This window comes from Dendropsophus ebraccatus, chromosome 5, assembly GCF_027789765.1.
Source record: "Dendropsophus ebraccatus isolate aDenEbr1 chromosome 5, aDenEbr1.pat, whole genome shotgun sequence".
Classification (NCBI taxonomy): Eukaryota; Metazoa; Chordata; class Amphibia; order Anura; family Hylidae; genus Dendropsophus; species Dendropsophus ebraccatus.
This window is the reverse complement of record NC_091458.1, coordinates 68,250,146-68,276,332: the sequence shown is the minus strand read 5'-3', so window position 1 is coordinate 68,276,332 and position 26,187 is coordinate 68,250,146. Positions and strand designations below refer to the sequence as shown.

Sequence of the window (26,187 nt, the reverse complement as noted above, 5' to 3'; positions counted from 1 at the left end):
AAAATCATTTCTCTATGTTCTAGAAGAAAAGGTGGATATATGAAAGGCACCATGTGTCTCCTTAACCTAACAGCTATCTAACAGTATCTGCAGTTTGGAGTGTGAATTTCAGCTGACATATTCCCTTTATTGTAATTATAGTGAAAATCCCAGTAGCCAATGTGAATACAGGCCTACATTATATACTATACCTTGTGCTCTTTGTTTCCATGACAACCATTTCCTTCCTGCACATGTTGACTGTGGCCATAATGCCTAGGCCCCCCTGAAACAGCACAAGACAGACAATAGCATAAGGAAATAGCATTACATTATATTAGTTGTGTAATGGGAACAATACATCCATCATAGACACCCCATTCTCCAGTCTCTGGTTTCCATAGTAACAACCTCCCTTTTTTTCTTAAACAAAAGGAAACCTGGGATACAAATGTATGCAATAAACTACAAGACATTTTCTATTAGAGCTGATTCACTCAGGGTGCCATTAATCCATAAATGTCTCTGATACTATACTTATGTCATCAGCAGAACAGCGAGCCTCCGACATATAACATATGCCAATGGCGGAGAGGGAAAGGCTTGTAAAATTGGGATAGCAATGAATGTAAAGACACCAGCAGGTATGCCACAGTAGTATGCAGTGTATCAGTCCATGCCTGCTAAAGAATACCGAAGACGTAAGGCCAGGGTTACATACCTCCGCCAATGTGGTATAGTTGCCATACTGTTTGCAGGCACCTGATGAAGTAATGTTGAATTTTTCTGATCTGGTAAAACCACACCAGAGGTCAACTATGCCCCATGGCCCGTAGGTCCTGTGCTGCACACCATTTCATCCACATCCCAACAGCTTCTCCCTGACTATGCGTCACTGTAAGCAGCAGCTGAGGAAGTCTTCTGACCATCCATTTCTCTACTATTATCTCAATGTCTGAGGAAAAGAACAACGCTGCTAGATGTAATGTATTATAGTTCTGCATAGTGAGGTGACTGGTGACCCAAAAAAGGGGCCAGCAGCAGCGGGAACATTTACCTTTATAAGCATCACTGTTCGCTAATGTATTGTTAGATGTTTTGACAGTGACATCTAAATATATGAGCAGTGGTCCCAAGCAGCAAGGAGTCATCACTTTATAGAGTACACATGAGTCGCGAGACCGCTCCATATCCCCTTAACATCAAAATCATGTACAGTACATATAATTGATTTGGGGTTAAGAGATGGTATTTTCAAAAATATTTAACTTCACAAGCCCTAAAGGGAAGCATCTAATGCTGCGTTTACATGGAGCAATAATTCGCCCAGTTGAACGGTTAACGATTTCAAAGTAACAATGTGTTTTTTATAACGATCAGCGTGTAGACGGAACGATATATTGTTTTGAAAAATTGTTATTGAGATTGTTTTAAGATCACTTAAGGGTCCATTTACACAGAAAGATTATCTAACAGATTATCAACCAAAGATTTGAAGCCAAAGCCAGAAATGGATTTGAAAGAGGAAAAATCTCAGGCTTTCCTTTATGGCCTGTTATAGTCTGTTTCTGGCTTTGGCTTCAAATCTTTGGCAGATAATCTGTCAGATAATCTTTCTGTGCAAATGGACCCTAAGCCTATCTCACACATACAGTAGGGTGAATCGGTGAAAGAATGTTTACACAAAACGATTTGTGAATGTTTAGCGAACGACCAACGACGATTTGAGAACATATTGAAAGATCAAAATGAACGATTTCTCGCTCAACGCTTGATTGGTTATCGGTCAAATGCGATAACAGTAATTGAACAATAATTGTTCCGTGTAAACGCATCATAACCTGCTGATATGTCCCTATAGCACACGGGGCTCTGCTAATATTCATTTGGAGGGGAGAGCTAGCTAAGGAGGATAGGTGCACTGAGGGTGGTAGCCCTGCCCCCATGGTACCAAAATGACTCAATAGAATATGAAATAACCTACAAATCTCCCAAAACTGCACTGAGCATCAAGATACGAATATTACCTTCATCCTCAGTGCTCTATAGGGACATATCAGCAGGTTAGATGTTTCTACCCTGCTGATAGTTTCCCTTTAGTCCAGTTTCACATGTAACAGATCCACTGTGGATCCCTTCCCTGTCACTTTCAGGCTGGGTTCACACTATGTATATTTGAGGCAGTATTTGGTCCTCATGTCAGATCCTCATAGCAACCAAAACCAGGAGTGGATTGAAAACACAGAAAGGCTCTGTCCACACAATGTTGAAATTGAGTGGATGGCCGCCATATAACGGTAAATAACTTCCATTATTTCAATACAACAGCCCTTGTTTTAAAATAATAGCACATATTTGCCATTAAATGACGACCATCCACTCAATTACAAGATTATGTGAACAGAGCCTTTCTGTGTTTTCAATCCACTCCTTGTTTTGGTTGCTATACAGCCTCAAACATACAGCCTCAAATATACGTAGTGTGAACATAGCCTCAGTGTGATTACATACTGAGTGATTGACATCCCGCTTCGAGTCCCCCCCCCCCCCCCCCCGACGACCTGCGGCACGCTCCAGCTTTGTTCAGGGACTCCCAACGTCTGGACGTCCCGCTAAGCGGGGCAGCGCACTGATTGGCTGTGCGGGAGGTCCAACCGAGAACCCCCGAAGCAAGCCAGAGCGTGGACAGGTAATGTATGCACCGTGCCGCAGGGGGTTAAGGGGGCTGCTTTTTACATACTCACAGCGAGTATGTAATCACACTGAAAGTGACAGGGAAGGATCCGCAGCGGATTTAACTGCGAACTCGCCTTGTGAAATCCGCAGTGGATGCGTTTTGTGCGAATGCACCCTTATTAAGAAAAAAAATTTAATCGCTTATAATTTATTGATTGAAATCTGCTCAGTTCTTCCAGCTCTATAACATGATGGCGATAGATAAGGTTGCATTGCCTTGGTGACAGGTTCCCTTTGAGCGATAATCTTTTGGTGTAAACACAGCAACACAATGTTGTTTCTATGTTTTTGATCACATCTTTTTGAGCTGACCTCAAAATCGTCATTAATAGTTCGTAACTTATGGTTCAAACGCTCACAGGGATTAGGAGCAATTTTTCTTATTCTAAATGTCTATTGTTTAAGAGAAAAAAAAAATCATTGCTTGTCGTTCACTGAACAATGGCTTAAGTGATTAATCTGTACGTGTTAAAGGACCCTTGGTGACTGTTGGTTTTAGTCAGTCATCAGCTGCAGGTATGAGAATCAAGTGAACACAACAAAATGACTAAAAAGAGTTGCCACGCGTACAGGATCTGCAGCAGATTTGATGGCCCAGAATTGATTTGCTTTGAATCTGCACCATCAAATCTGCTGCAGATCCTGTATGTGTGAACACACCCTAAAAGTGTAATGTGAAACAGCTCCAGAATCTACCAACTAGTGAATCAAACCCTCAGCAAGAGAGCACACATGTCCGTACAATCCTGCATGCTGCATTTCACTCTGCATAGAAGACCAGACTAGCTGTCTCTGCAGATCTATGGGCAGAACAGATGGGCACACAGTAACACATGGCACTAAGAGGCCTCGGCATTGCCATACTGCCCTGGCATCACTCACCGTTTCGCTGGAATCCGGGCTGGGGTCCCCACTGAGTCCACCCTCCATACCAGGGTCCAGAGGGCGCTGCCGGTGCCCAGAGCCCGTGGGATCCTGTGTTCTGGGGTGGTTGCCAGGCTCCGGTTTGCCCAGGATCTGGGGTAGTAGAGAACACCGGGGGCCGGAGGAGAGGAGGTGGATACGCTGCATGCTGCTCCATGATAACAACGTGCATGTGGCGCCCACTTCCGGGGGACATATAGCGTCATGACACGGGAAAGGCTTCTCCTACATGTCAGCGGGTCAGGGTTGTATTGTCCGGTACATGTCAGCCTCTTCACACAATACGGCTATATTATTACCAGTACATGAAATATCATTAAAAAAATATATACTGCACGTGTTGTGAGGATACACGGGTTGCCCGAATCAAATATGGCCGCAACAGAGTCGCAAGTGTCACGTGACCGCAAGTGGAACGCATCCGTCATTTCGGGAGCGACCGCATCTGTTGAAAATGTGTGCGTTTCATTGTCATTGGTAATAGGTGACTTGGCGTGGTGTGCACAGAAGATAGCTGAGTCGCTGAGCTCTCCGGAGTAATGTACGCCCACTATTACTATACACGACAAGGCTCTCGTTGTGACATAGCTAAGGGCGGAAGTGGTGGCGCATTGTAGTGACGTCACGCCGAAGAGCTCTCCCCTCTGTTCAAGATGTCCCGGGATTTGATCGGTCCAGCGCTGCCTCCTGGATTCTGCGGCGGTAACGAGCAGGAGGATGAGGAAGAAGGTATACAGAGACCGTGTTATCTAAACTGTGCAAAACTACAATTCCCATCATTCCCTGACAAGTCCTGGACATTAGAGCACTTTGAGAGTTGTAGTTCTGCAGCAGATGAAGAACCACAGGTCGGATAACAATGTGCTAAGTAATCTAAGGGGTTATCCAGCGCTACAAAAACATGGCCACCTTCCCCCTACTGTTGTCTCCAGTTTGGGTGGGGTTTTGAAGTAAATGGAGCTTAATTGCAAACTGCACCTGAACTAGAGACAACAGTAGGGAGAAAAGTGGCCATGTTTTTGTAGCGCTGGATAACCTCTTTCAGCCGCTGCACAAAGGTTGTCTGTCCCAGAAGACAAGAGCAAGCCTTCCCATGTGTGCAGCAGGGATGGGGCAGTGGTGAACTGTTAGAACAGAGACCTCCAATATGTGCTTCTCCCACCGCTGCAAACTACAACTACCAGCATGATGGGAGTTGTAGTAGTACAACACCCCGAGAGACGCAGGTTAGGAATCCCAGCTGTATGGACATACAAAGCACACAATGTTTCCTGTATTCCTGTCAGGAATTATACTGCTACAGGAGGCTTGGGTGTCATTCCCCAGCTGCCAGGATCCACAGACTGTGCAGGATTATACATATCCTCCATCCACAGGTAGAGGAAGAGGGGTATGTGAGCTGTCAGTAGTTCCCAGGAAGTCAGCAGACGGACCTCTTCATCAGCAGGAAGTCAGCAGGACGGACCTCTTCCTGTGACACAGAAAGCCAATTTGTCTATAATTTCAGATCCACAATTACACACATGTCCAAAACACATTGGTAGAGATTTATCAAACGGTGTAAAACACGAGTCAAACTCTGTCCCTCAAGCTGTTACAAAACTACAATTCCCATCATGCCTGGACAGCTAAAGCTTTGGCCGTCCAGGCATGAGTGGATTTGTAGTTTTGCAACGGCTGGAGGGCCTGAGTTTGACACCCCTGGTGTAAAATATACACTGGCGTAAGCTACCCACAGCAACCAATCACAGCCCAGCTTTAAGCTCTGGTAATATGAATTAAGTACCATGATTGGTTGCTGTGAACAGTTTACACCAGTGTATATTTTACACCCTTTAAAAAAAATCCCAACCACCCCCTCACCCCATTAATTTCAATGTGCCTATTCATAAATCCACAATATTTGCAGATTCGTGAATAGGCAGTGATCTGTGACACGTCATAGTGCCGACCTTAAATTATCACTGTCATTTTTGGGTTGTTTTTTTTTTTTGTTTGTTTTTTTTTGCAGAAATCAATAGTCCAGGCGATTTTAAGAAAATTTGTATTTGGGTTTATTAGGCAAATATGCCATATCTGCATTCAAAAAGATTTTCCACAGGTCTCTCCCTCCTCTCTCTCATCCACTGCTCATTATCAGGAAATCTCGACTCTTTTACATCAGTCAAGTCCTGTCTGTTCTATGGAGAGGGGAGGAGGGAGTTTCTTAAAATCGCCTTTACTATTGATTTTAGCAAAAAAAAAAATTAAATGACAGTGACACTTTAATTGTGGCATGGGTCTGTCTATAATGTAGTGATCTGTGAATTGCAGACCACTACAAAAGCACAAAGTGCTGTCCACACTTGTGGGTCCATGAATGTTTTGCAGCGTAAAGACTCTGAATAGCTATGCCCATGCAATATTTTAGTTTTTACTTTTATGTTATTTAACAAAGATTTCTGACATTTTGTATTTACTTTGTCATTATGGGATATTGAGTATAGACTTTTTTTTAAGGGGTACCTGTCACAAAAAGCAGCAACATAAAATGTGAGAAAAGTGGAAGGTTCTAAAGACTGCAAATGCGTTATATATTGTGGATGCTGGGTGCATAACAGCAGATGTTTCTAGGCAATGTGCCAGACACATCACATTAAAATGTATTAGCTGGGCCAGAATGTAAAGTGTCCCCGTGGTAAACACAAGCTGCCGCAGGGAGGAAACACTCATAAGAATATGACAGAGTGAAGCTTTACCCAAAGGCATCTCATAGTATTGGATATTATTATTCATGTGTGGGCATCACACAGGCTGGCAGCTTATGACGATACAATGAGTGGATACTGGAATGTTTGGTTGGTTTGATTATTAGCAAACATAGTTGTTGTTTGTTTGTGTTATATGAGCGATGGTAGTTACACAGGGAAGATCACCTCCTTGTTGTATCTAGAACCGTTTACAGGTGAACTTATTGGTGGCTTTCCCAGCTGAATTGATTGGTAATTCAGGATGAGCACTATTCCTTCTCTTTGGAGCTACCAGATATAGCAGGGTATGGTGCTCGACTATCCCTTCAAAGTGTTTTCAAAATTAGGAGAGGGGAAATGTCCCTGTGGATAGTGGAACCCTTAAACATAAATGACCATAGAATACTATGGTGATCAAAGTACGGTTCAGTAGAAGAATATGAGCTATCATAGCCCCAATATGGACATTAAATGAGAGTGTTGTCTATGAAAATAAATGATTTGCCAGTCTTTTATTGACTTATACTCTCTTACCTAGTTGCAGGCCCAGCATTACCTCCTGGATACAAAAGGAGTTCAGATTCATCTGAGGACAGTGATCAGGAGACGCCACACAGCCACCAGCACCATAAAGAGCAAAGAAAGGAATCACAAAGGTAAGAGCTAGAGATTTGTTTATCTAGTTTATAGAAAGACTTTTTTTTTTGTTGAACTAGCTGTATAAGAGATTTGCAAAGCCTGTGCTGATAGGAGTGTTATACTTGTATATGGTATGATTTTATACCAGTTTCCTAATATACTCTTCTAATGGCAAATAGGATTCACTTTAGGAAAAGCTGTGTGCCACTTTGGAGAAGTGGAGCCATCTACAGAGAGAAAGACAATAGGCCAGATTTACTTAAAGAGACCCAATCACGGGCGAAAATGAATTTTTTTTTATTCCCTAATTAGATGTAAATCCTAATTTTAACAATATTTGTAAATATAATTAATTAATTTTAAAGCTGCGTTTTTTAAATATTTCTGTTTTACTTTCCTGCCTCGCGCCGGCTCTTTTCAAAAGAGCCGGCGCGAGACAGGAAACTCCCGTCATGCAGAGCGGCAGCAAGGCCGGTGGGGGCCCGCCATCTTGATGACGTCACTTGCGTTCCACCGCTGGAACGCAAGTCACGTCTTCAAGATGGCGCCCCCCCCGGCCTAGCTACACCAAACAAGCGGATTAGGTAAAGTATAAGACTGTAAAGGCAGTCTGTATCTTCATGAAGTCTATTTATGAAGATACAGACTGCCTTTGCAGTCTGTATCTTATGCCTTACCTACTACTCTGTGCCGGTGCAGCAGGGCCGGCGCCGCCATCTTGATTACGTCTTTGCGTTCCACCGCTGGAACGCAAGTTACGTCATCAAGATGGCGGCGCCGGCCTTGCTGCACAGAACAGAGGATTAGGTAAAGTAGAAGATACAGACTGTAAAGGCAGTCTGTATCTTCATAAATAGACTTCATGAAGATACAGACTGCCTTTACAGTCTGTATCTTCTACTTTACCTAATCCTCTGTTTCTGTGTAAGCAAGGCCAGGCGCCGCCATCTTGATGACGCAACTTGCGTTCCAACGGTGGAACGCAAATGACGTCATCAAGATGGCGGCGCCCGGCCTTGCTTACACAGATACGAAAGAGTAGGTAAGGCATAAGATACAGACTGCAAAGGCAGTCTGTATCTTCATAGATAGACTTAGGGAAAGATATACTTAAATATTAGGGACAGTGAAATTTAGATGATAGGTTCTCTTTAAAAATAAATAAAGGGACTAGAATTAGCAAGTATCAAAAACTTATAATAAATGTGTCAAAAGTCAGGGTCTCATGTGTTAAAATAAAAATAATGTTCTGAGTATATGATGGTGACACTTAACAGCCAGTATTTGTTATCCAGTTCAGGTTATTAAAATTTGGAATCTGATTGGCTGCTATAATGACTGTTAACATTTTTTTTAAAGCTTTTATGCTAGTAATCCGTAGAATAAAGCGACTCTGTACCCACAATCTGTCCCCCCCAAACCACTTGTACCTTGGGATAGCTGCTTTTAATCCAAGATCTGTCCTGGGGTCCATTCGGCAGGTGGTGCAGTTATTGTTCTAAAAGACAACTTTTAAACTTGCAGCCCTGTGCCAAACGTCCGTGGCCTTGAGTATCTGTGCCCTAACTTTGCACCACCCCTCCGTCCCTCCATCCCACCCTCTTTATCATTAAGAATGTCACTGGCAGGATTTTTCCTGTGAACATTTCACAGGTGCCTTAACGATCCAGCCCATGTGCCGTGTTCTCACAGCTAATGAATAGGAGAAAATCTGCCTGGGGCATTCTAATGATGAAGAGGGTGGGGAGGATGGACGGAGGGGTTGTGCCAGCCTAATGCACACACACTCTAGGCCACGACCGTTTGGCACAGGGCTGCAAGTTTAAAAGTTGTTTTTTTTAGGACAATAGCTGCATCGCCTGCCGAACGGACCCCAGGACAGATCTTGGATTAAAAGCAGCTATCTGAAGGTACAAGCGGTTTGGGGGGGTCACATTGTGGGTACAGAGTCGCTTTAAATCTTGGGCAATAACTGATGAGAGGGAAGGCTTATGTATGCTTAACATTTGTTTAAAAGGAATTATCTTTAATTAATAGAAACTGAATTATTATGTTTTTAGAAAAATAGGAAATCCACCAAATGATGGCGATGAGGATGAATTTTTTGGACCTGCCCTTCCACCAGGCTTTAAAAGACCATCAGATTCACCTGAAAGGTATGCTCTGTGTTCTTTAATTTTTTGCTAATGTAACTATATAATGGTGCGTTTACACGAAGCGATAATTGGCCCGATCGTACGATTAACGATGTCGGAGTAACGATTTTTTCTCATAACGATCAGCGTTTAGACGGTACGATATATCTTACGGAAAAATCGTTTTGCGATCATGCGCCCGCAGCCCGGCCCGCCCGCTGCCTGGCCCCCCGCTCGCAGCCCGGCCTCCCGCTCATCCGCAGCCCCCTGCGCCGGCTCGATCGCCACCGCCGCCGCTCTCATCGCCGCCCCCGCCGCTCTCATTGCCACCCGCCGCCGCTCCGGTGGCACCAGCCCCCCCCCCCCCCCAACGCTGCCGCACCGATTGCCACGCCGCCGCTCCGATCGCCCCTGCCGGCCCACGGTCATACGTTACCTGCTCCGCGCAGCAGGTCTTCAGCCATCCCCGACTCCGCTCTTCAGTACACTGATTGGCTGAAGAGGGGGGTCGGGAATTTCAAACGGCTCCTCTTCAGCCAATCAGTGCTCCTCTTCAGCACTGATTGGCTGAAGAGGAGCCGTTTGAAATTCCCGGCTCCCCTCTTCAGCCAATCAGTGCTGCCTTGCATTGATTGGCTGAAGAGGAGCCGTTTGGCTGAAGAGGGGAGCCGGGAATTTCAAACGGCTCCTCTTCAGCCAATCAGTGCTCCTCTTCAGCACTGATTTCAGCCAATCAGTGCTGAAGAGGAGCACTGATTGGCTGAAGAGGGGAGCCCGGGAATTTCAATCAGTGCTCCTCTTCAGCACTGATTGGCACCGTAGTGGCGGGTGGTGATCAGAGCGACGGGGGTGGCGATCGAGCCGGCGCAGGGGGCTGCGGATGAGCGGGGGGCCGGACGGACTATCGCGCGACGACTGTTTACACAGAACGATCGGGGAATTTTTTGCGAACGACGATTTGATGACATGTTGAAAGATCAAAACGGACGATTGCTCGTTCGTCGTTTGATCGTTCGCTGCGTTCACACGTACGATTATCGTTAGATTTCGATCGTTATCGCGCAAATTCGCCCGATAATCGTTAAGTGTAAACGCACCATTAGTCAAATCTATGTACACAGCTTTGCCTTTTTCTGTGATGGGTAGGGGGCAGTCATTGATAGCTGTATGTACTGTCCATTAGACACTTTAAAGGACAAGTTCCATGAAAAACTTTTTCCCAGTAATTGAAGCACATTACAAAGTTATATAACTCTGTAATATGCTTCAATCACCTATCTGCCTCCCTTCCCTGTCTTTTCCCCCCTCCACCCCCCACCAGGAAGTTTCCTAACTCACACAGACCTGATTACTGTCGTCACCGTCACCAGGCAGCTCCTTCTTGTGAGTCATCAGCAGGAGGGCTGCTCTAGGTCCTGTTACACCAGCCTCCCCCTCCCCCTCCTTGTCAGGTGACTCTGCTTGGACAGCTTATCTTCTCTAGTGACATGACTCCTTCACTGAGTCCACGGCAGCAGGAGAGAGGGTATGAGGGGAGGGGGAGATGCCTATGTGCCGGAGTCAGTCTGAGGGAAGATAAGCAAGTGAGATGTGACAAGTGATGGCTTGCAGTTGTTCAGCCAATGGGAGCTGAGCAAGCCTGTCACCTGACAAGGCAGGGGAGGAGGGGGATAGTGTAACAGGAGAAGGAGCTGAGAGAAGAGCTTGGTGACGGTGACGACAGTAATCAGGTCTGTGTCAGTCAGGACACTTCCTGGTGGGGGGTGGAGGGGGGAAAAGACAGGGAAGGGAGGCAGATAGGTGATTGAAGCATATTACAGAGTTATATAACTTTGTAATGTGCTTCAATTACTGGGAAAAAGTTTTTCATGGCACTTGTCCTTTAAAGGGAAACTATGAGCAGGTTAGACAAATCTAACCCGTCTTCCGTCCTTAGTGCTCTACAACATCTGATTAGCCTATGGATAGAACTACTAAATACAAGGAAACAGAGCAGAGGATGAAGGTAAGAGACTTACCTTCATCCTCAGTGCCCATGCACACAGGGAGATACCAGCAGGTTAGTTTGTCTAACCTGCTCATAGTTTCCCCTCAAGTACCAGACCTTTCAAAATATGCACATGGCTATTAGGTTTGTAATCCCTTTCCTTCTATGAACCTAAAGCTACATTGCAGAGCTATTGCTTTCCAAGATCATAAGCATTGCCTGCAATGTGAACTGTCAAACACAAGTGAATTTGATGTGGATGCTTTTGACATCTTGTTTTTTTCCATTAGTAAGTCAAGTTATCAGTTTTGTCCTTGGCTTTTACATCAACCATTGATGCCTTGGATGTACCAGACAGCAGTTTTCTTTTAATAACAGACTGTGAAATGTGCACTTGATGTTGTAAATTGCAATCCGACTGCAATTCTAAAGAATGGAGCAGACTGAGTGCAGCTTCTCTATGATTGCTTTGTTCCTTTATTGTGCAGCCAGGCTTTAGATTCTTCAAATCGAATGGTACTAAAAGTGTTCTCTGAGACTCTGCAGATATCTGTGCCTTTTCTGTTTTATATGTAGTTTCTGATGCTTTAGGATATTTGAATAACTAGATTTCAGCAGTCTTCTTTCTTCTTCTTTTCCTTCTTTGCTATTATTAACAGAGATTTTTTTTTTTTTAAGACCAGTTATAGGTCCAGCTTTGCCACCTGGTTATACAAGACAAAATTCTGATAGCGAGGATGGTTCTGACCCTAATCGATCTTCAGATAAGGTAATTGGTGCACTTTATACAGTATGCATACCTTTACTGTGATGTCTTAGCTAAAATCGTATAATGAATATCTAACATCACTTTCATTAAAAAATAAAGTTTTCTATTCTTGCCATGTAATTTTGTAAATGATTTCAAGATATAATGCTCCCCTAACAAGCTCTTTTGTAATGTATGGCAAACATATCCATAGAAATCAGTTCCCAGCCAAGGCCACAAATCTTTAATTCTAGCCTTTGTATTAGTGGTTTCCGTTGGGGGGGGGGGTGAAATTAAATGTCACAGAACTCTTTGCTCTTCCATAGAACGGTATGTTGTGTGTTTGTTTTTTTTTAAATAAATGATGGATACCACTAAGTGGCATCTATCATAGCTCTGTGGTGGAGGTATGCGTTATGGAGATCACTGGTGTATACCCCTGCTGGATACTGCAAAAACAGTGTTAAAAAAACCTTAAAGGGGTTGGCCACTTACAGTAAAATAGGTCAATACAAGGTATCAGTAAGTGTACTCAATGTATATACTGACAGCAGCCCCCTGTTTACCTCATAGAGCTAAAATCAGACTCCTCTTCACCAGGCTGGGCTGCCCTGCTCTGTTTTGTTTCTGTCCATAAAATGGCCGACATGGAGGAGCATGTGACCAGGCCCTGTCCCCTGTGTCCTCCATAGACATATACAGGCTCAGTGGTGGACACGGGAGGGCGGGGCCTGGTCACATGCTCCTCCATGTCAGCAATCTTATAGACCAAAACACCACAGAGCTGGGCAGCCCAGCCTGGAGGAGGGGAGTCTGATATTAGCTCTATGAGGTACACAGGGAGCTGCTGTCAGTATATACAGTGAGTACACTTACTAATACTGTACACTGAGCAATTTTACTATAAAGTGGCCAACCCCTTTAATGTCTTACCTCACTGCTGGATTCACAGCTTACACATCTCAGCAGTGCTCTATAGTGTCCTCCATGGTGTTATTTTTTAGTGTTTGAGACCATTCATCTCAGCTGTGAGATGCACTGTGACCAATAAATTTTTAACGTGTCTCAAAGTGTTACTGCAAATGACCATAATGCTTTAAAATTAGATTTAACTCTCATTTCTTACATTACTTTTATTGGTCATTGTCCTGATTAGCTGCTATCAATTACTCCACCGATTGGGATATATCTCACACTATGAGAGTATTATTATTAACAGGGACAATTCTTTCTATATTCGGTATGTGATCTGTTAACTGATCTGGTAGTCATGAATCGGAAACGGACTTTGCATGTGGTAATATTAAATGTGTTTAATTTTCATTAATATGTAACTTGAAGTCCCCCTGGGAGACTTCTATTGTCACTTCTTTGATCTCTCATAGACATCAATGCAGTACATATGTACTGCATTGATCTCTGAGATCAGTGCTCAATTACTATGGGCTCCAGCAGCCCATAGTAAAGGATTGCTGAGCCAGGAGCCATTTAAATGTCACTTTCAGTTTTGACAGTGGCATTTAAATGGGAAGTAACTTATGCAGATCATATCTCAATGTATGCAAAGCATATCTAAACAAATTATTCAATTTTTTTTAATTTTTTTTCATGTCATTATGTATGTTGTATAAACCTAACATCTAGCAGTTTTTAACAGACCAATAAGCCTCACAATAGGATGATACTGTTCTGTAGCGCTCAAAACTATCCTACAGTCAGCTTTAGACTACAGGTTTCTATGGTTCATGAGGCTACTGTAAAGCTCATCTCTAAATTCTGTTATGAGAGCAGGACAGCGGCTCAAGCAAGAGGGCTTCCCCCAAAATAATGCATTCAGGGGAAATCTGTTACGTATCTGCTGCGATCCATGTTCCAAACTGCTGACACTATTAGATAGCTGTTAGGCCACATGGTTCCTTTCATATATCCAGCTGTGCTTCCAGAACATAGAAACATGCTTTTATTCTTAAGTACAAAGAGTCACCGATGGTTTTCAAAGCTCACTACAAGCTGGAATGCTTCCTCTCTCGACATTACCTGCTTGATTGACATTTGGAAGCTGAGTCCCAACCCGGGTCAGGTATGGGAGTGGGAAAGTGTAACAGCTTGCTGCACTTTAAGAGCCTGGAAAGGCCGCTTTGACTTTTGCATTTTTCTGATTTATGGAATTACAGACGTGTACCATGTGTCTCGTTGACCTAACAACTATCAAACTGTGTCAGCAATAAACATAAACAGATTTCCTTTATGCATTATTTTGGGGGAAGCCATCTTGCTTAGCCGCTGTCCTGCTCCCATAACAGCATTTAAAGATAAGCTTTACAGCAGCCTCATGAACCATAGGAACCTGTAATCTAAAGTTGACTTTCTGACTTCTGTAGGATAATTGCTACAGAACAGGCAGTCCTCCTATTGTGAGGCTTAGTGGTCTGTTAAAAACTGATTAAAGGGGTACTCCGGGCTAGCAGTACTTTTAGTCTGTGACCGGGGAGAGGGTGGATATAGAAGGGGCCAGTCACTTACCTCCCTGTTCCAGCGCCTGGTCCCAGATCGTGCCGCCCCGTTCACCTGTCCCACAGCAGCTTCCTGGTCTGAGCTGCGGCTTGACACGTCACGTCTCAGGGCAGCTCAGCCATCCAGCGGTCCTAGCAGGTTTCGCCTCCGCCGCTGAATGGCTGAGCTGCCTTGAGACGTCACTTCTCAAGCTGCAGCTCAGACCAGGAAGCGGCCGCAGGTAGGGAAAACGGGGCAGCGCGATCCGGGACCCGGCGCTGAAAACTGGGGGGTAAGTGACCAGCGCCTTCTATATCCATCCCCTCCCCGACCACAGACTAAAAGTACTGCTAGCCTGGAGTACCCCTTTAATGTCAGGTTTATTTTCTTACACAGTATATATAATGACATGAAGAAAAAAATTAAAATTTAAAATTTTGTTTAGATATGCTTTGCATAACTTGAGATATGATCTGCATAAGTTTTTCCCCATTGGCTGACTGGTTTCTATGCTAAAGGTACAGTAGCTTATTCTGAACAGTTTCAGGGACCATAGGTGACCATAGTATAGCAGGACACATTTACCAAACTGCTATACTTACATATTATATATGGTAGGTCAGCGGTAACACTATTCAGATGCACAATCCTCTCGAGGTCCGGCTCAATACCTCCATAAACAGATAAATGGATTGGTTGAAGACAGCATCAGATTAAAATCGGAACTTTATTGTGCCTGTTCGCATATACAGAAAAGTTAAAAAAAAGTGCAACGTTTCAGCTCATGTCCTGAGCCTTTCTCAAGCATAAAACAGGGTTGTATACAAATCAATTTATATGGCCCCCACCAATCCTGACAAACACATAATTAAAAGTATCTAATGGGGGACAGGGGAGTAGGCGGTGCATTTCAAATTTGCATAATTAGCATTATATTTCTCAATATCCTAACCGGACAACATGGCAATTGTATAATGTATCAAGAGTCTATCCAAACCGTTCAGTGTATTCCATCCTGTCCTCCGATCCTCTCGGCTACAGACTCCAACTCCTTCACGATCAAGGTGTCGATCACAGCATTCAGCTTGTAAACAAACCATCGGAGACATTTATCTATATATATATATATATATATATATATATATATATAATATTATAATATAATATTACTGTCCACCATGGATACTTTTGTCAAACTGTATTGTTCTGGTACCTTTTATACTTAAAAAAAAAGACAAAAAAAAACGTTATAGAGCTCTGGGTATACTGGCACAATTCATCCACTGTACGTTATCTATAGGCTATATCAGTTCTCCTGGAAATACCCTCTGATGTCATTTTTTAATCATGTCAAATGATGACTGAGCTATAACACATTAAAGCTGCCTTTGCAAAATAGTCTCTTTCCCATTAATAATACCAACCTTGTTAAAGTCCGGAATACACAGGACAGCTGTCCAGATCATTACCTCTTTACCTCCCCATGCAAAGCCCCCTCTTCTAATTCCTGTTATTCGTCCTGGTCTGGAGACAAATTTCCCCTGAAACTGACAGCAGAGAACAGAGAAGTGAGACCCCTGTGTGTGTGTGTGTGTGTGGGAGGGGGGCAGTGTGATTTTGACTGAAAAGTGTGCACAATTTTTCTGCAGCTGTACACCACCACCTGACTAGTTATAAAATGTACGTCTGTTAAGTACTCCTGCCCCCAGAGCACCAAACCTCCTCATTAGCATATCGATTAAACTATACAGTTCCCGAAAACGGCTCCTAGGAATTTACCTTCATCAAACTATTTAATAAAACATGTACACATAGTGATTTTGTCTGTACACTTGTCTATTGTTGTATAATATTTTTGTATATAATTCCTTTCAGACAGATGATGAAGATGATGACATTGTTGGTCCATTACCTGCTAAAGGGCCGGTCCATTCCAGTGTTGCTGAGGATTTTGAACGCCGTGCCTGGAAGATGAAGCAGAAGCTTACATCAAATGATGTGAGGTTTGGCAATTCTGCTACAGTTACCAAATGCTATCCTGAATATGTCTACTTTGATAGCAATTCTGGGCAGTTGTTTATTTAAATATCTATATACGTTCCAGGATGTTGTGTGTATGGAATACATAACGTACAAATACAAACTTGGCAGAGTGGTATTAAAGAAAGGGTTGTGTCCACATGGCCTTACAATCTAAACTTTAACCCTTTGAGGACCAGGCCCAAAATGACCCAGTGGACCGCGCAAATTTTGATCTTTGTGCTTTCGTTTTTCCCTCCCCCCTTCTAACAGCTCTAGCACTTTCTGTTTTCTATCTACAAGGCCCTGTAATGGCTTGTTTGTTACAGGAATAGTTGTACTTTGTAATGGCGTGTTTCATTCTACCATAACATGTATTACGGAATCACAAAGTAGTTATTTATGAAGATATAAATAGGTGAAATCGTAAAAAAGAATGCAATATGGTAACGTTTGGGGGGTTCCTGTGTCTACGTAATGCACTATATGGTAAAAGCGACATAATACTATTACTCTATAGGTCAGTCCAAACACAACTATATGTAGGTTACACAGATTCTCTAATGTTATATATTTTTTTTTAATGAAATCCTTTTTTTTGGCAATTAATTATTAATAAAATAGGCCTATTGTGACGCTTATAACGGCTTTATTTTTTCACCTATGGTGCTGTATGGGGTGTCATTTTTTCCGCCATGATCTCTAGTTTTTATTAATACCATATTTCTGAAGATCGGACGTTTTGATCACTTTTTATAAAAAAATGTTTTACATATAATGTAACATAAAATCGGTAATCCGCAAATTTTTTCCCCTCTTTTCGTCTACGCCGTTCACCGTTCGCAATGACACTTGTTATATTTTAATAGATCGGACAATTACGCACGCTACGGTATATTATATGTTTATTTTTATATGTTTTATATAATGGGAAAGGGGGGTGATTTAAACTTTTATTGGGGGAGGGGTTTTGGGGTAGTGTATTAGTGATTATAACTTTTTTTTTTATATATATATATATATATATATATATATATATATATATATATATATATATATATATATATATATATTATACACATTTTAAGTCCCCATGCCATAGGCATAGCATTGATTAGTGTTATCGGCGCTCTGCTCATTGAGCCTGCCTGTGCAGGCTCAGTGACCAGAGCGCCGATCGGACCGCACGGAGGCAGGTGAGAGACCTCCGGCGGTCTGTTTTAATGATCGGGACCCCCGCAGTCACACTGTGGGGGTCCCGATCGGTAAGTGACAGGGGACTTCCCCTGTCACTTACACTTAAACGCTGCGGCGTTTAAGGAGTTCATATCACGCTGCAGCGCGTCATTAACGGTGAGGTGCCAGTACGTCCTAGGTCGTCTAGGGGTTAAAGTGTCACTGTCGTTAAAAATTTTTTTGCACAAAACAGTAGTACAGGTGATTTTAAGAAACTTTATAATTGGGTTTATTAGGCAAATATGCCATTATCTGCATTCAAAACGACTTTCCCCAGGTCCCCCATCCTCTCCTTTTTTGTCATCCACTGCTCAGAATCAGGAAATCTTGACTGGTTTTTTAATCTGTTGGATCCTGTCTGAGCTATGGAGAGGGGAGGGGGAGGATTGAGATTAGTCAGCAGCAGAGAGCAGAGAACAAAGGATTACACAGTGGGGGAGCTATTCAGAGTGCTATTCAGAGATCAGAGAGGTCAGTGGTGACATCAGAGGAGAGAGCGTGGTCATGTAGCTGTAAATTAACTCTTTGTTGTCCTGTTTTGGTGCCTCATCTTTACCCTCTCCATAGGAAACCCATGAAGACAGGGTGAGAGCTTTAAACTGCTTTTTCATGTCAAAAATTAATTTTTCGGCTAATAAACCCAATCACAAAGTTTCTTAAAATTGCATGTACTATTGATATCTGCAAAAAAGATTTTAACGACAGTGACACTTTAAGTAATATGTTGCCTATACCTGCTGAGTTCAGTGGAATAAACTGCCCATTTTATGTTCATGGGGGGCCTCCCAATTATTGCCTGATGTTGAAGAGAGAATTGTTGGGCATGTTTGATTGCAGCTCTGTTGTGTGGGTTTTTTTTTTGTTTGTTTGGTTTTTTTTTTTTGCCTGGATAACTTCTTTAAAATTGTTCATTGCAATGACTGTCCATGCTGATAAAACATTGTCTTAATGTATCTCTCTGGGATAGTATTAGATTTGGGTTTTACCTAAATTTTGGCTTAACTAGAATATATATGGATTAAACCTTTATACTGTATTGAAGGATGAGTCAAAGAATCCAACAAGAGAGTCTTGGATGACTGAGCTTCCTCCAGAAATGACCAGCTTTGGTCTGGGTCCAAGAACGTTTAAGAGAAGGGCTAACGAACGTTCGGGGGATAGGTCGGATTGGACAGATACTCCTGCTGACAGGGAGAGGAAAGCAAGAGTAAGTATATAGCTGTTTAATAAAAATAGTTGTATGTATTTACTTTTAGTTTATGGTATTAATAAAGTACGGTAGATCTTGACTATTAGACCTGTATATTATACTAACAAATTCCAGGAGCCAAGTAGCCAAAGCTGCAAAGATTCAAAAGACATGTTTTTTTTATTGTTTATTAATGTATATAAAAATATATTCTTACAAATTTCTGTTTAGAAATATAGTAGTGTACATGTTTCCCCAGCAGTAAATAATAAAATGACCCAACTCTATTTTATACAGCAAAGCTACCTTACACCTGTCAGACTGCAGAATGGGCAGGATCCCAAAGCCCTTGTGTCCTAAATGTTCTCATATGCCGGCAGACTTCTGGCACATGGTATGGGCCTGCCCTCGCATACATAACTTCTGGAAAGAGGTGGTGGACATGTTATCAGAGGTGGTTCAAATACCCGTTCCCCTGGATCCTGCTATATGTTTGCTGGGGCTTTTGGATGAGGAGACTTGGCCTCACCATATTCGTATCTGTGTGAGAGAGACGTTATTTATGGCTCGAAAAAGCATTGCTCTAAGATGGATAGATAAATATACTCCCAGGCTTAAAACGTGGATCTCGTTAGTTAACAGAATAGCGGAATATGAGAGAGTGGTATTCATGCATAGAAAATGTCCTAAGAAATTTGCCAAGGTATGGGGATTGTGGAGCAACTCTCCACTTACTACAACTCCTGACCATGAAGTGAGAGCCTAACTAATTGTACATTACTTTTAATGACTGGGTATTGGTCCCAGTTGGACCGTAAAGTTGGACTTTTGTCGGTTTCTGTCTAATTATTTGTATGTTACCTTATTGCACTAATTTTGTACAGTTTTGTGTTTCATGCCTTTGAGATTGTACTTGCAAATCTTGGAAATTATTTTAATAAACAGAGTTTAAAAAAAGAAAGTAGTGTAGGTAAACCATGGCTTGAAGTGACACTGTCCCTCCCTTTATGCATTATGACTTCTCTACACAGGTGTAAAGGGTAAATTTTGCGGTTTTCATACCTTATTTTATATCATACGTCATGGTGCTTGTTACAGTAAAAATTGATCTTTTATCATCTGCGGATTGTGCTACCTGGGTGGAGCTTCACTGCCCCAGTGTCACTTAGCCCCGCCCTTCCATTATGTCACTGTCATAGGCCCCACCCTCTTGATGGCCATTGGAGCATGGGGCCTAAAGTTCTAGGCCCCACCCCCTCCAGGTCAGCCCACTGAGGGGGCAGGTCCTATGCACTGATGACGCCATGAAGGGGTTGGGCCTACAGTGTCGCTGTGGGCGGGCTATCTGGCATATGACATATGTTATAAAATAAGGTATGGAAACTGCTAAATTTACTCATTACTCCTGTGTAGAGAAGTCATTATGAAAAAAGGGGGATTGAAAAATAAAGTCTTTGTTCCAACCAGAGTATACAAGAAAATAGAGTATGAGACCGTATTGCAACATGATTATTTGGTCCTTCCTAGACCTTATTCAGGTCATAGGGTCTCTGGGCATAGAGGGAGGACAGTCTGGTCTGGTGGAGCGTTAGACTAGACTGTCACATAAGATTTATGGTCTTATATTCTATTTTCTTGTATACTGTGGTTGGAACATTATAAATAAAATTCATCTTCATCTTCATTTGCTCTATTTAAGTGTGCCATGGTTTACCTACTGTACTGCAATTAGTGGTTGATGAACCATTTGCTGCTGAGCACCAACCGTGGCGAGAGGTTTTTAGTGCAGAATAGAGATTTCTTGTATAGAAATATATTCTTATAAAGTGAAAAAATGGTTTTGGCTTTTATGCTAATGAATGAGCATTGATATAAATTAGGCTAACTTTACATGTAAAGCAGTGAATGTACCATAAATATTTGATAGATAGAAGTCCCACTTATGAGAACAACAGCAATCTCACAAACTTGGACCCCCTGCCCCCTTCAGCCGGCATATGCAACAAACCTGGATTCATAGCCATTCGGTAATAAAAGCAATTCAGCATGGCAAACTTAATTTTTGGCAGACATTAGTTTGCTGTTGGCCATTTGTATATTATTTGATAATTGCCTGAAATGGTCAAAATCAGCCATTTAAGGTGATCCTTATCTCATTTGTATGACATCTTTAGATTCTTAACAGGGGTTCTGAAAAGGTGTAATTTGTTCAGTGTTATCTTAGGCATCAGTGACTCTCTAGGGTCAGTGATGCCCTGGAGAAACCATCAATGGCGATGCATCAGTTTTTGCAGATAAGCCAAAATGGATAGCATGGTAATAAAGGGCCACAGGGTCCAGCCTGCCTACGGCTTACTTAGCAATTCTTCAGTGAAAAATGGATGGGGCACAGATGATGCATCTGTGTATTGTCCATTAAAACAATTGACTATTGGAGCATCTGGACTATAAATGCAGGTCCCCATTTTTTTTTTTACAAAACTTGTGTGTGAATGACCATATTGAAATTAGTGGGTCCTTTTTTCTGTCATTGAATTAAGATGCTGATTCATGGACAGAAAGAAATGATAGATAAGGCCTTAGTAGACAGACAGTCTACAAATACACCAGAAAAAGTATATATGTGTGTATATATATATATATATATATATATATATATATATATATATATATGTCATGGCTTTAAACATTTCTAGGGACGATGCTTTAAACAATTCCCTCATTTAGAGATGAACATGCCGGTTTAACAATGTAATGGCCCTTTATTGGCTGTGTTCTATGTACATCGAGAGTGCCACTTAATTTCCTAGGCTCCTGCAGATCTAAAATTAGATCAATACTCTGCTCCTCTTTTCATCATTCCATGTCAAGGAAACTGAATCTGATTGTAAGATTTTTGATCTAGAGTTAATTGAATGTGGGCAGAAAAATAATTGAAGTTCTATATCGACATGAAAGTTGATGAAACAGCCGAATGATGAGGATTCATTAATCCCACACACTTGAACTGGGGCTTACCGGCTCAACAAAATACATCAGTTTTACTTTCTTTTTTTTTTATTCTCTAAAGGTTTGTCTTACCAAGAAAAGTTTGCTAAAATGCTGTATAAGCCAGTCCTGCATAGTTGTATGTGACACCATTATCAGTGACTCTTTTTCTATTCACTGAAACAGAAGTTTTCACCCAAATTACCCCAGCATTCCAAATGTGCCTCTGCGTCCCTATTTCTTCACCAATAGCTATGTGATGTTGCCGATAATCCCAGCAGCCTGTAGTTTTGGTTTCCCTAATATGTTTAGAGTCTTCCTCATTCACCATAGCTTACATCTGGAGTAACATGGTAACTAGCAGACGGAAGACAATGCATTACCTGTCTGGGTGATCAGTAGGAACTGAATCTGGCTAAACATCAGATTGGCCCAGAGCACACAAGGATCAGGAGTACTGTGCCCACTTTGCAGTCATGAATATTTTACTGTAAATATTTGTTCAAAGATTTGGGAGACCTCCAAGGGGGTGTACATACCACAGAGGATGACCTGTTAGGTGCAGCGGAGGAGAGGAGGCCTAGTTTTTATTGGTTCCAACCTCATTGCTAATAGATAGCAAAAACACACGATTGACTAGCCTCTCTAAAGGGACGGTAATGTCTCCTATAATTCTGTGTAAAGTATCAGATATGCTAAAATTGAGATGAAAATCATCTACTTAAGAATGTCACCATTTAAACCATAAATTTGTGCATATATGTTTTTAAGGAGAAACAAGAAGGCAAGGTTTCCAGCAGTAAAGGTGATGAAATCCCACAAGTTTCCGAAAGAGATAAAAGATTGGCGGAGCAGGTGTCCACATATAATGTAAGTAATCTATGGAAAATGCTTCTGATTCTTATTGTTGAATTAAGGTAACTGCTACCCGAAAGCTTGATGAACAAAACCAGTATAGGAAATTATGCTAACTACATAGATTTGCAAGGAAGTAAACCCTTTGGAATTGCAGTATTTGGTGGAGGTGACTTCTGTTAATGGAGACTCTACAGCTTTTTAAATAATAGAGAATATTGGTGATCAATGCAGAAATCCAAGTACTTCCATCCATATGTATATGTATGTGTCATATGGATGTATAGCTTCCATATGATATAATAGGGTAACTTTATATGGACTGTCATAGTGACTTAACCCATTAAAGGGAATCTGTAGAAGACTGTAAATTGCTGTTATGTTCCCATAGCATACAGAATACTGAGAATGAAGGTTATTTTCTTACCTTCATCCTCTGCGCCTTTAGGTTAAATTGTTAGTTTATATGTAGTTTGTTACCTAAATTGGGCCCACTGCTCACTCATCAAGATTGCGGCAGCTCTCTGCAGTGATATCACTCCAAATTAATAGAGAGTTACGGTAAGTAGACAATTTTCATGCTAATGTATGTGAGTATACACATAAGGAAGGTTAAAGGGCATGGCCACTTTTTTTTTTTTTTTTTTTATTTCTGTAAAGAAAAGCATTTTAATGCTGAAGTCAAGTTACTGATATACTGTACTGCAGCTGTACTTAAGTCCAACGCCTTGCTTTCCTGTCCTTCCATGTTGTCCATCCTTAAAGAGGATGTACCACCAGGTACATCCCCTTAACCTGACACAGGGTTAGAACGGCGCCGTCACGGGGAAGCCGGTGCCACGATCCGTTTTTCGAACCGCAGCTCGGTTTCCCTGTACGGCGCCGTTCTTTCCACGCTTACCGGTCGTTGCTTAAGCACTGGAGGTAGGCCGGCCGCCCCCAGGGGGAGGGAATTCCCTCCCCTCTATGACGCAGCTCCGTTGGATGGGGCCGGCCTATCTCCAGTGCTTGAGCACCGGGTGGTAACCGTGGAAAGAACGGCGCCATATAGGGGAACCAGGCCACGGTTCGAAAAACGGACCGCGGCACCGGCCTTCCCGTGACGGCGCGGTTCTATCCCTGTGTCAGGTTAAAGAGGACGTACCTGGTGGTACATCCTCTTTAAGATGGCTACATATGGAGTGACACGACCATATACATTCTTCAGCCCCCACCATTTCAGTACACTGTACTCCTTCTTTTAAAGTTGATATTTCATATCTCTCTTTTTTTCCCTTCAGGATTCAAAAAGATCAGAATCTCTTATAGATCTTCACCGCAAGAAACTTAAAAGGAAAGCAGAGGAAGATAAAGATAAACCTAAGGAAAGAAGACCGTTTGACCGAGAACAAGATTTACAGGTTAATCGTTTTGATGATGCTCAGAAGAAAGCTTTGCTGCGGAAATCCAAGGAGTTGAATACTAAATTCTCCCATGGAAACAGCAGTATGTTCTTGTAAAGACGAACATATAAACCTATACGTCATGGCTTTATTAGCTACTGAGCCCACTCCCCCCACCCAAAAGACTACACATTGGATGTCATGCTGCATCTGTGATATCTGCCGATTATACAGTAATCACCAATGTGTTCTGATCGCTTTTGCTGTAAATAATATATTTGCTTTAAATGAATAGATTGCCATTACCTGTCATCATTCATAGACATTCTAATAACAATGTTTTTCATACTGGATCCCCTTTGTTGTAATTTGTATCTTTTTAAGTTAAAAAAAATGAATTTATCTGAGCAGCACCCCTTGGAAATTCCAAAGACTTATAGAAAATATGGCTTCTGCTGCTCCTATGTATTCTGCGGAAGGGTTCCTTTGTAAGAAGAATGAACTGACCAGATGCTTTGTGCTTTGATTTCAACCCCCATCCAATATCCTTCCTACTTTCTGAAACCATTTTAAAAGGGGTATTCTGATGTCAGATAAAAATACTGCAGAGGCCTAAAGCATTGTTTACCTGTCTGTCCCAGTTCTGAAATCGCCAATAATGTCAGATAATCATTGTGCTCCCTGGTTGAGCACTTGATCAGTAATACAATTCCCAGAATGCATTGCTTTCCCCCAGCTGTTCATCACAGTCCTCCCACCCTGCCTATTCCCATCCCACAGCACCTCTGCCAGCTCCACACCCTGAGCTGTTGCAAAACACTGCTCTACACAGCAGACTATGCCACACAGGAAGTCTGCCAAAGCTGCTGTATTCTTTGCATGCTCCTCTGCTTGCAGCAATGTTCAGCACAAGGCAACATTCTCCAAACACACCTCATTCTTCCCTAAATGCCCCAATAAAGATATATATATGTATATGACAAGGAGATAGTGATGAAGGATGTAAGGGCTGGTTACAGTGATTACATAATTTAGGGGCTGGGGCTTAAGGTCAGAGACAAGCGTTCTGGGAATGCAGAAGATGCTGTATTGTCTTGCTAGGGAGCTGCTGAGATATTGTATAGTTCTTTTGATTTTAGTTCTATGAGGTACACAGGGAGCTGCTGTCAGTATATACATTGAGTACACTTACTAATACTTTGTACTGACCTATTTTACTATAAAGTGGGCAACCCCTTTAAGTTTGTGCCCATCTGACTACTGAATTGTCAGAGAAACTATAAACCCAGGTATCTCGGGGACGTGAGGAGGGATCATAAAACTGTAACAAGCTGTGTGATCAGGGCACCCTAAGCTGCTTAATGATTGAAATTAACATATAATTTTTTAGGAGTTGACTACAGGTCCTCTTTAAGATGTGATGGATGCCACAGTCCTCCTATCAGTCTTCCAGAAACAACGATTATTTTAACAAATTTGAAGCAACCAGTGGTCTACTACAGGAATATTAGCCATGATTTCTTTATAATGCCACTTGGCACTACCATAATAAAGTTATTTCTAGAGATGAGCGAACCTTAGGCATGATTGGGTCCTCACGGACCCGAACGTGTAGCATTTGAATACCGTGGCTGAAGAAGTTGGATGCAGCCCTAAGGCTGCCTGGAAAACATGGATACAGCCATAGGCTATGACCATGTTTTCCCAGGGCTCCCTAGGGCTGCATCCAACTTCTTCAGCCACCAGTTATGAAATGCTGCTTGCTTGCTTGTTTTGGAAGAACCCAAGAATGCCTGAGGTTCGCTCAAGTGTTTTGCAGCATGTGTACTGTGTAATGGTTTTGTTTTAAATTAATGTTGTACCATAGTTATGGTGTTGGACTTTGGACTAGCAGTTTTATTACAAATGTGATATTAAAATTAGGAAAAGTAATCACCCATTGATTTACTGTTGATGTTGTTTGTCAGGGCAATGACCCATAAATGTGTACAAAAACTTTTCAATTACATAAGCACCAATATATTCATATTAACAAAGGTGCTCGCACTTAGACACCAGGGAAACGATTACTTTGGCTAATCTAATTTACGCAGAAAGATTATCTGACAGATTATCTGCCAAAGATTTGAAGCCAAAGCCAGAAACAGA

At 42.1% G+C, this 26,187-nt stretch overlaps 2 protein-coding genes across 3 annotated transcripts in view; one reads left to right on the top strand and one right to left on the bottom strand.

The window, feature by feature from the left end:
• NUFIP1 (nuclear FMR1 interacting protein 1) overlaps nt 1–4,006 on the bottom strand; it is a 29,241-nt gene extending 25,235 nt beyond the window's left edge. Inside the window, exons 1-2 of the mRNA XM_069970532.1 lie at nt 3,598–4,006; nt 192–265 (exon numbers count right to left, since the gene is read on the bottom strand). Coding sequence (XP_069826633.1) covers nt 192–265; nt 3,598–3,835 — 312 coding nt within the window. The 5' untranslated portion in view covers nt 3,836–4,006. The remainder of the gene's footprint in view (nt 1–191; nt 266–3,597) is intronic.
• Nucleotides 270–25,708, top strand: GPALPP1 (GPALPP motifs containing 1). Of its 2 annotated transcripts, none has more exons than XM_069970534.1 (8): nt 270–623; nt 6,907–7,024; nt 9,068–9,163; nt 11,808–11,898; nt 16,246–16,368; nt 18,668–18,832; nt 22,574–22,672; nt 23,938–25,708. In XM_069970534.1, exons 1-8 carry the CDS (start codon nt 602–604, stop codon nt 24,154–24,156), a joined length of 933 nt encoding a protein of 310 aa, XP_069826635.1. In that variant the 5' UTR covers nt 270–601; the 3' UTR covers nt 24,157–25,708. The 2 variants fall into 2 exon arrangements, with proteins under 2 accessions (XP_069826635.1, XP_069826634.1); XM_069970533.1 differs by lacking the exon at nt 270–623 and adding an exon at nt 4,159–4,368.
• Nucleotides 25,709–26,187: the final 479 nt, after the last annotated feature.

Bases quoted from the DNA above. Each gene is read 5' to 3' on its own strand.
- GPALPP1 (XM_069970533.1), top strand. From the start codon at position 4,293: ATGTCCCGGGATTTGATCGGTCCAGCGCTGCCTCCTGGATTCTGCGGC. The intron at 4,369-6,906 runs GTATACAGAGAC...TCTCTTACCTAG, and splicing joins GCAGGAGGATGAGGAAGAAG to TTGCAGGCCCAGCATTACCT. The intron at 11,899-16,245 runs GTAATTGGTGCA...AATTCCTTTCAG, and splicing joins CTAATCGATCTTCAGATAAG to ACAGATGATGAAGATGATGA.